Source organism: Lepidothrix coronata, unplaced genomic scaffold (assembly GCF_001604755.1).
Source record: "Lepidothrix coronata isolate B3197 unplaced genomic scaffold, Lepidothrix_coronata-1.0 Scaffold174, whole genome shotgun sequence".
In the NCBI taxonomy this organism is placed as follows: domain Eukaryota; kingdom Metazoa; phylum Chordata; class Aves; order Passeriformes; family Pipridae; genus Lepidothrix; species Lepidothrix coronata.
The window spans coordinates 1,796,452-1,806,033 of record NW_016690354.1 but is presented as its reverse complement, the minus strand read 5'-3'; the positions used below and the strand labels follow the sequence as shown (position 1 = coordinate 1,806,033).

The following is a 9,582-nucleotide window of genomic DNA, read 5'->3' as shown; positions in this document are numbered from 1 at the left end:
GGAATTTCTAGAACTTGCTTCCAAAATTAAAAAACAACCAGTTCCCTAAGGGACAGCATAACAAATGGCTAAATATGTGAATTCCAAAGAAGTACTCTGAAGTCAAAACACAGGTGGAGGCAAAACCCCACTGCAGCATGTCTTCTTTGCAGGACTCACTGCTGACCTGCTTCCTTTCTGAGCAGATGGCCTTATATGAACTCATAAAACAAATCTGACATTATTGAAATAATATTCCAACTCAAGCAGTTGAGCATCACTTTTCACACAGCAGAATCAAGAATGCTGACAGCAAATCAAAGCCATTACACATGACAAACATTATACCAGTATTACCTGCATTATGAGGATGCACATCCCAATTGAACCAAGGACATGCTTATTGTCATCAAACCAGGTCATAACTCTCTCATAACATCCCTGAAATGATGAAAGATGAAAATTGAAACCCCAAGGTCACATTTTCTTTCATGTGCATTCCCTCTATTTTGTTCCTTCCACCCCTACCTAAGATTGCCCTTTCCTGGGCAAAGTGAGCCTTACCGTTTTCCAGACTAATTCAGTAGAATTCCTTCCACAGTCTTGGGAGTTTTCTGTACAACATCGGTCTGGAACAACATTTTCTCCCAGGACTGGGTACCAATCCGTAAAGTCATTCACACCACAGCATTTCATCTGTGCAAAAGTAAAGGATTAATAAATTAACTAGCACAATTTGTGAATCACACCCAACCACAAACTTGTACTTCCACTAAACCACTCTGTATTTTCCAAAGGGTTGCCACAACACTTTTGTAGTTTTAAAGTGTTCTGTGGTTGCTGACCTCTAAATGCAAATACTTAAAAACACAAAGAAAAAACAAAATCAAAGAAAATAAATGGTTCCATGTCCAAGGTACGTTAGTCTTCTTGTCACAGAGACGTGAGCCCAAACACCAAAACATAAGGTAATCTGCCCTCAACTGCTACAAGCAAAAGCCTGCCAAAGCTTCAGTTCCACCTATGCAGGTTTTGCTGCCTCTCTGCTCCTTCAGATCATCTCTATGCCTGTGATAGGCACAGAGAATCTCAGACAGGTGAGCATCTTTCACCTTACAGAGTACACTTTGATCTTGGGTTTCACAATACTCCCTGGATGTTCCGGAGTGCAAAATCAGAAACCAAAACCTGCATTAGCCATCTTTTAGACTTGGCATGGAGGCCACACTTAACAGACTGCAGCAGGCTTCATGAACAAATTATTTTTTTTTTAATTGAGAAAATATATTACCTCTGCTTGAATGATATTCCATGCATTTTTCAGTCCAACATTATTTTCTGAATTATATAGCTTCATTCCTTCCTTCAAATCCTTCTTTGCACTCTCACTGACCTGCACCATGTAAAAGATAGAGAAAGTCAATGCTATTCAGAGGAAAGGACCAAATGGTATAGACACACATATAGAACATCTGTCTCTTAACTTCTCTCACCACAAACTTAACGTAGGTAGAAAAGCTTCAAGACTCTCACAAGTCAGTGGGACTTTTAAGCACCTGCCAAGGCCTAGTCTCTCCCTGAGATTGCAAAATACTGGATTCATTCTCTTGAGATAGGAGACCTCTGCCAAGAGTCCATCCTGTAGTCATCATCTGATTCAAACTAACTGAACATCAACAGCATAAATCTGCTGAGCTTACTGTAACCTTGCCAGAGATAGCTGTTGTCAACACCCCACAGCAGCCTCTCCTGCCTTTAACCTATGGCCTACTTTAAGGCCAGAGTTCTGGCCTTCCAACTCTAACAGAGTTATCTTTGTATGGGTTCTGAGTTCAGGCAGGCTATAGTAAATAGTCAGTACAAAATCAATTGAAAAAAGACATTATTGTTCTCCTTGTGGGAACAGACTTTTAGGATTTATGATTTTCAACTGTGTGCTTCTTTTCCTAGAGGATAAAGTTGGAATGCTTAATGAGAGATCTGAGATGTCTCATTTCTTGTATAAATTTCAGTCTGAGCTCGGAGTCCCAGATGCAGGTAAGAATGCACCTTGCCTCTGACACTAGTGAGCCGGCAGCAGAGAAAGGATTATGGTCCTGGCATAAAGGTCAACTATATTATAAGATCTCTTTCATCCCTCTTTGACATCCCAGTCAAAATCAGAAGTTCATCTCAGCTCCCTGAAGTAGCAGGCATTAAAATGACAACCTGAGAAGAGATAAAGATCTGGTGGAGCTGTCTTAAAATAAGTCTGGACATGCTCATACTGCAAGGTTCTGCCCTGTGTTTAGCAGAGTTCTCCAGTTCCTCAGGCACTTTTCCAGTTTTACATATCCAAGGGGCCAGCCAGTTGTGCCTACTTCACTTGGTCTCTACGAGATAGCAGATTCCTACAGATGAGCTTTACGAGAAGCTGCCTCCTGATCCATTTTGCACCCTTGCCAAAGTCTCTGGGACTGCCCAGTCAAGTGAGAACTGGTTGCATCTGGAATAACCTGTGAATATCCCATGCCTCTCTCCTCCAATCCTGTTCCAAGAGTTGGCCCTAAGAAGCTAACTAGGTTTTAAGTAGGACCTCCCACAACTCAGGTCCACAAAATGATCAGCTCCTTGCAGACATCAAACAGCTATGTTGAAGGCTATCTAAGATTTTAAAAGAAAATTAAAAGGGAGGCCTTGGACCACAGTTTTATGTCAGGGATTTCTCTTCTGCTTGCTCTCCTCATCACCTCCTCCCCCCTCTTCAGAAGCAGTGTACAGAAAACAGCCAAGGTTTCAAGGTGAAACCTTCACCAAAGTGAAGATCAAGGAGAATCCACATACTTTTATCAAACAAAAACAAACTGAACCTGGTTTACATGCTAGTACAGATAATTAATCTGTGTGGCATATTTGCTTACCTTGTCCATATAAACAAAGAACAAAATGAGTAATATCAGCTCTGCCAGGAGAATTATCAGCAAAACGATGAAAAACTAGAACAAAGCAAAAACAGACAGTGTATACACACTTGCCAAACAGAGTACAAAGCTGGGGCTTCTAGAAACTATGAAGACTATGGGCCTTGTCCTCTAAACCTTTCCTGCACTGCCAAAACCATGCAAGTTTGATTTCAAACTATTCAGGCATATCGATACTATACTGCTACTAAAATTTCTGAGGGCCTTGCCATCAGTGAGGAAATTCACGGTGTAGCATTCTCAAAATCTTAGGTTTTGGCCTACTACCAGTTTGCAGGTTTTAGCCATGCTTTTGTCTTGCTCCTTTTGACTGCTGTCACAGCACACAGCCCTCTTTCCTTCATACAGACTACAGGACAGATGATAAACCCCTTACCTTAAAGATCAATGTCATGTGCCTCAGCAGTGATTCCCTGGCAGGTGGGCTTTAACCACATCTGACTGTGGAATAGTCATATTATTACTCAGGCCTTCCATTCCCAACTCTCTGTATCTGAAATGTCTGTCTGCAGGGGCATCCCAAGTGTGACTTCTAGTAGTTTCTCACTACTTTTCATGCCCACTATGCTTTTTTTTACCCATGCCTTTATGCCCTAGCAGACTGTCAGATAGGCATGGCACCAGCTGCCCAAACACAGGGAGAAGCAGTATGTAGCACAGCTAGCTCTCCAGTTGGAAACTCGTGATAGTCATGGTAGTATAAACAGACTTTTGCAGAACCTTGTAAGAATATAAATAGTCTTTAAAAAAAAAAAAAAAAAGTTGGTGTTTGGTGTTGCAGTCTGTGGATGAATGACATGGACCTCATTACTATTCTCTCTTTGCACTCCTAGCTGTACAACATACAATCCAAGAAATCAGACAGCAAAAACCAGGTGCACATTTTCCCTCCAGTTTAACTCTCTGAGGTGGTTTAAGGAATGCTGCCCAGCTGTTCCCCGACATCCTACAAGGGAGACTTTTGCACAAGGAAAACTTGCTCCTGAACGTCACAGAATCTGTATTCATAAGGTGTGACTGAATGGGAAGCTGTCTGCTTGAAAGCCCTCCTCTCACCTTTTGCCACATTACCTCTCTCCCTGGGGTGGGGAGAAGCATGATGAGCCCTCCTGGGTTTATGCAAGAGGAGTGGTCCACACTGTGTGTTCTGAGAGGGGATCCAAACCTCTGTGCTTCAGTGCTGAACAGCAACTGGCAAGGATCAGACTTTTTCTTTTTTTTTTTTTTAATTGATAAGGGCTGGCAGAGACCTGGACTTCTTAACTTTCGGTCAAATAGTTTCCACCACCCTCTGCCCTTAGGTAAGGGAAATGTAGAAAATAGCAATGAGAGGCTTTGAGCCCCTCTGTGCTTATGATTTTTTCAGTCCATCTTTCCAACAGGCATTTCTAGAAGGGCTATCCAGGTTGATCCTACAGTTCATGTTTAACTAGAGGTAGCTGATAGTAATTTTCTGTGCTATCTAATACATTAGGGCACATAGTGACAAGGATACATTTTGTAATACACCATTGATATCACTGTGATCAAAGCTGTGGGAAGTCATACTGCAAGCATACAGAGGATTGAAAGCCAAGGGCAATATTACAGTGAGTCACAAGGCTATTTTGCACTGATCATTCAAATAAAATAATAACAAAGCAACAATCACTTCCTTAGTGAAAAGGAGCATTGATGTCTTACGCTCAACAGGAGGCACTTGTTTTCCTTGATAGCACCTAGACAGCCCAGAAAGCCGGTCACCATGATCACTGTGCCAATGGCAATGACTAGGTTGGCAGCTGAAAGTGATGGAAAGCTAGGAGAAAATGTGGCGAAGTTTCCTTGCGACACCGACAGCCAGATGCCCACACCCAGCAGACCACAGCCACATAACTGCAAAGAGAGAAACAAAAGAAAGGTGTAAGCATTAAAAAAAATTGTCACTGTCTCCTTTCTCAGCAACTCTGAAAAGAAAGAATTTCACAGGTAAATTCTCAGATAAGTGTTCTGCAGTAATGCTTTCACTGGCTTGGTGCAGAAACAAGGTGAAATTAAATGTTCTTACTTAGACTTGGTCATGTCACCTATACTTATAATTCTATTTGAAAGCCACTGGATGGCAGAATTCTCTTTTTAAAGACTTAGCACATGAAACTAGAGCTATTCATTGATCTCCCAACAGCAAAACCCAATGCAATTTTAATCAATAGCATCATTTCAATAAATATTTGTCATAAAATGCCCAGTCCCGGTAGCCATGTTGGGTTTTAGTATGAGTTTTCGTAGCTTTAGTGTTGTTTGCCTGTGTTCAATGTCAAAAAAATCAGATTTCTACATTCATTTTCTACAGGAAGTTCAACTTTTGCTACTCTCCATCAGTAAAAGAACCTGAAGGAAATGCATAGTTGCTAAAAAACATAAAATTCACTTTGTTTCTCACTTTTAATAGTATGATATCTGGTTAAGGAAATAAGGTTTCCCATCTTGAGTCATGGGGCAGGTCTTCAGAACAAGGGCCAAGTATTGCATTATGGGGGGCCTTAAGCTGGCCATCTTTTAGTACTAGCTCAAAGTTAGCTCATGGCTGTTATACAACTTCCCATCTGACCTGTGATCACTGTGCAGTGAAATCTGATGTAGGAGTTAGTTGTACTTTCATTAAATCTGTGAACTACTCAACAGTACTATTAGTTTCCCACCGATTCTAGCCTTTGTCAAGGTCAGAGGTGAAATTCACATCATCTTCAAGTGATAAGGGGATACAAGTGCAACCCACCACCCCCAACTCAGAGTATTTCTGCTCCAATTTACTTGGACCACTGTATGGGAAAAACAAAACTGCACCTAATCATTACTAACAGTAATATCCCAAAGCTGCTGGTGTTCACCTGTCAGCAGTGGAACATGAGTTCTTGTCATCTAGCAGGTTCCCCCCACCCAGTTCACCCCATCGTGCTTGCATACTCTTACTCAAACAGGAAAGTGAACATCAGAGAATAGCTCCTCCACTAAACCAGGCTTCAATCCTTCCTTGTGATGAGCACAAATCTGGCACGATGAAGACCTATCATTGCAGGCAAATATCTGTCTTGAGTTGACTTTACCAGCAGGGCCGATAGTTCCGGGTACAGCTGGCTTGTTTTGGTTTTGCTGCTTCACAGAACATGGAAGAAGAACTAGAATAGTATCTTCTTGCAATCACATCACCTTATCTTTGAGATAAGCTTATATTTTTATAATCATATACATACTAATTTCTTTTACTTCCCTTGTGACCCTTTTGTCCCCTCTGAGCTCTCTTCCTAGTTTGCTTGAAGCTTTTGAAACTGCTTTTCATCTAGGGAGATTCATCAGTTCAGTGAAAAATTGGGACCAGGAGTAGTCCTTATGCAAGATGCTCACAGGCATTCCCAAGGAAGGCAGAGTAAAGCATCTCTCAATGTACCAAGCACAAAAATATAGTGTTGTGTAGGCAGAAAAAGAAAATGAGAGATGGAGAGTAACTATATTGTGTTGGTGGTAATTTCCACATCCCTTTGCACTTAAGTTTTAGTTTAGCAATCTGGAGGAAAACTGCACAAGTGTCTAAAGCTCACAAGAACATGCACTGAATAATAGAGGAAATTTTCAGCATTCTTGTAAGGAGAGTGGGAAGCACCTCTGCTTCCGAAACTCAACACACAGTAATTCTTCAGAGTGAGTTGGGGAGCTTTGCATCACTGGGTGAGGATAAACGTCACCACATCTGCTTCCTATAACAGACCTGTATGCAGCTGCAATATGAGTGTGTGTAGCAGAAAAAAGTCAAACACCTATTATCCCTGTGCTAAGACTGGTACGAAACATACACACACACGTGTGGCAGGGGAGGGCTACAGGACTTTCATCTCTTCCCTCAAATCTGTCCTCTCCGATTAATAGTTTTGAATTGATTTCACATTGCCTTCCATGGTATGTCAGCAAGGTCAATGTGAACTTAAGAGCAGTAAAAAGCTGGGGGGGGGATACTAAACAGAAGCCTCGTGATTATATTCTGCTGCAGGACCCAATAGATATTGCTACAGGTTTAAACTGTCTGCAGTTTGTGGAACCAGCCACCCTATTGCTCCTGCTTTAAATTTCATCTACTCTGTCCTTGAACTGCTGCAGTTTTGGTGCCTCAAGCCCACTCAGGAATCTACTCTATGGCTCAGCTGTTTTCACCGTTAGATGAGAACTGCAGGCAGTTGCTTAGGCTGAGACCTTAAAGGTTCAGGAGGTCAGAAGCAGCTCTCACCACACAACATTCATTTAAGATATTAAATGGCACTTCTAAGCTTCCAGGGCTGCCATTGCCATTAGCTGATGGCACTTCAATCAATGACTTCATAATACCCCATGGATGAGACTTGAAAGGTTTCCAAAGAAGTTTCTACCAAAGTCTGAAATTGTTCAGTGTAACTTTCCATCAGAACCTGAATTCAGCCTTTAAAGGTCATTCACAAATGTATTCCTTGGACTTTCAGACTCTGTTAGGCTCAGAAATCACAGCCCTAGCTCAAGTGTTTTGAAAGAGTGCAGTGAATTCTGGAATCATCGGGCCAAAAGTAATAGATCATTGCAGATAAACAAGGTGGTGGTAAGAGCAAGATCAGGGCAAAAGGCTTACAGAGGAAGGGAAATTAAAGGACAAATACGATCAATAGAAAGATCAGCCCATGAAGAGTCACACCTTGGGATCTAATGCCAATTATGAGATAGCAGCAACAGAGATAGAAGAAAGAAGCCCCTACCAGCATCTCTTTACATTTGAAAAAATTCTGCAGCACAGTCTCGACTGAGATTGAGTCTAGAAGAGAAAGGTAGCTAGGAAATTACAAGGCTCACATTTATGTTTAATTAGACAAAGTCAGAAGCAGCTAATCGCTTAGATGAGGGGAGAGCTACCTTCAAGTGTAGGAAATCAGAAAAGTGATGAGCCCACTGGTGCTCCATGGGATGGACACGAAGACTAAAAAGAAGGACCAAGAGCAGAAGAAGAATCAAAGCTGCAGGGCAGAAAAACAGACAGATGGCTTCTGTGCCTTTGACAGGGTCTCAGTTCAGGAGGCCTTCTATATACGCTTCCATACAGGGCAGATCATACCTTCACTTGCTTGTGGTAGCCACATCAGTATTTTGGTAAACTCAGGAGCAAAACATTTTGCTTTTTGGCAAAAGACCAGTCACCTGCACCTTCACCTTTCCACAATGCCTTATTAAGAAGAAGAAGTCTTCAATACTTGATGTGAAATGTTTGCAACAAAGGTCTGGTGCTGTCCCTAGGCAGACCACTGTGGGGATGCAACTTGAATGCCAGACATATGAACATGCTGGGAGGACAGTCCTTTACAATGCAAAATGAATTCGTACATCAGCTGAGGCTGCAGATATATCGACATTTGTTATTTTTTCCTGCAATTCTAATGTCCCATGGAAGACAACTTTCCTTTCCAACTTCTGTAGTGATTGGGTAGCATGCCAAAGCACACGATGTGATTACAGTATCATCCAGAGCTTTGTAAAAACACTTATTTAGTGCAGTACTACAACTACACCACAGTATCTGCACTGATCATGTTCTCACCACGCCTGATTTCCAAGCTAAATTCTCCTTTTCACAGACTTTCTACCTCCCAAAGTAAGATTTCTCCACCCTTAAGTTACACTGAAAGTTCAGATTACATAAAAAATCAGGTGATGGAGGGGCTATTAAAGACGAAGGCTGATATAAGCAAGCAGGATTATCTACAATGACTGAAGAGAGTAAAAAGTCAGAAAGACTTGCAAGAGATTTAATAAAAGACATGGCATCCTAAAATCTTCCACAAGGGGGCATCCCATACCAAATAGCTCTAAGAGTTTAAGACAAATTTAGTATTTCTCCTCTCCACAGCTCCTTGATTTTTGTGCTTTCTTCTCTGTTTTTCTCCCTGTCTTTCTACAGAGTAGCAGTACTGTTGATGCTAAAATTTATGCTTTAAACCTCAGGTCCCATGACAAATGCTACTGACATGGGACTTAATTGCATACACCATACCAACCAAAGCTAGCTAGCATTCTAGCAATAAACTACCTTTCCCTGACAGTTTATTCTATACCATTCTCATTTTTTATACTACATGAACACTATAAAAAATGTTCTGACAGCTTCTTATTCTCACAGGATCCACCTCTTTCTATTTGGAACAACTGAATCCTGGAGAGTGAAAGGAGAAAAAAATATATCAAGTCATCTTATTAATTCCTTTTTCACCATATAATGAAATAATATATGCTGCTTGGTATTTAATTGTGTGAGAGTGATGGCACTGACATTCTTTCCCTAGAGAAATGGTTCAACAGCATAATAAATTTCACTAGATTTTTCTTCTCAAAAAATGTTGGCTTGTTTCCCTCTCATGATTAGAAATCATCATCCTCCAGGCAACCCTCAAATCTCTCCTTCCCCTGGTGTTTATGTCACCACAGAACACTATCATAAAGTCAGTCACTTTTACTTACCGAGTAATTTAGCCAAGCTATGGTACATATATTTTGAGCTTAAAAGCAAACAAAAGGAACACCAACTTTCCTCACAGGATCTCCCACACTTTGCTATTTCACTGATCAAGATCTGAATTCTTTTCAATACCTCAACATC

The 9,582-nt window shown here is 41.2% G+C and overlaps 1 protein-coding gene and 1 long non-coding RNA gene across 4 annotated transcripts in view; one reads left to right on the top strand and one right to left on the bottom strand.

Annotated features, from left to right (window-relative positions):
* Positions 1–9,582, bottom strand: part of TSPAN9 (tetraspanin 9) — a 178,070-nt gene that overhangs the window by 4,687 nt on the left and 163,801 nt on the right. For all 3 annotated transcript variants that reach the window (XM_017830113.1, XM_017830112.1, XM_017830111.1), the window contains 5 exons: positions 4,623–4,814; positions 2,880–2,954; positions 1,271–1,372; positions 544–675; positions 337–420 (listed from right to left, as the gene is read on the bottom strand). In XM_017830113.1, coding sequence (XP_017685602.1) covers positions 337–420; positions 544–675; positions 1,271–1,372; positions 2,880–2,954; positions 4,623–4,814 — 585 coding nt within the window. The remainder of the gene's footprint in view (positions 1–336; positions 421–543; positions 676–1,270; positions 1,373–2,879; positions 2,955–4,622; positions 4,815–9,582) is intronic.
* LOC108504745 overlaps positions 1–9,582 on the top strand; it is a 23,985-nt gene extending 14,403 nt beyond the window's left edge. The window contains exon 4 of the long non-coding RNA XR_001877238.1: positions 9,106–9,582. This is a non-coding gene — a long non-coding RNA (uncharacterized LOC108504745). The remainder of the gene's footprint in view (positions 1–9,105) is intronic.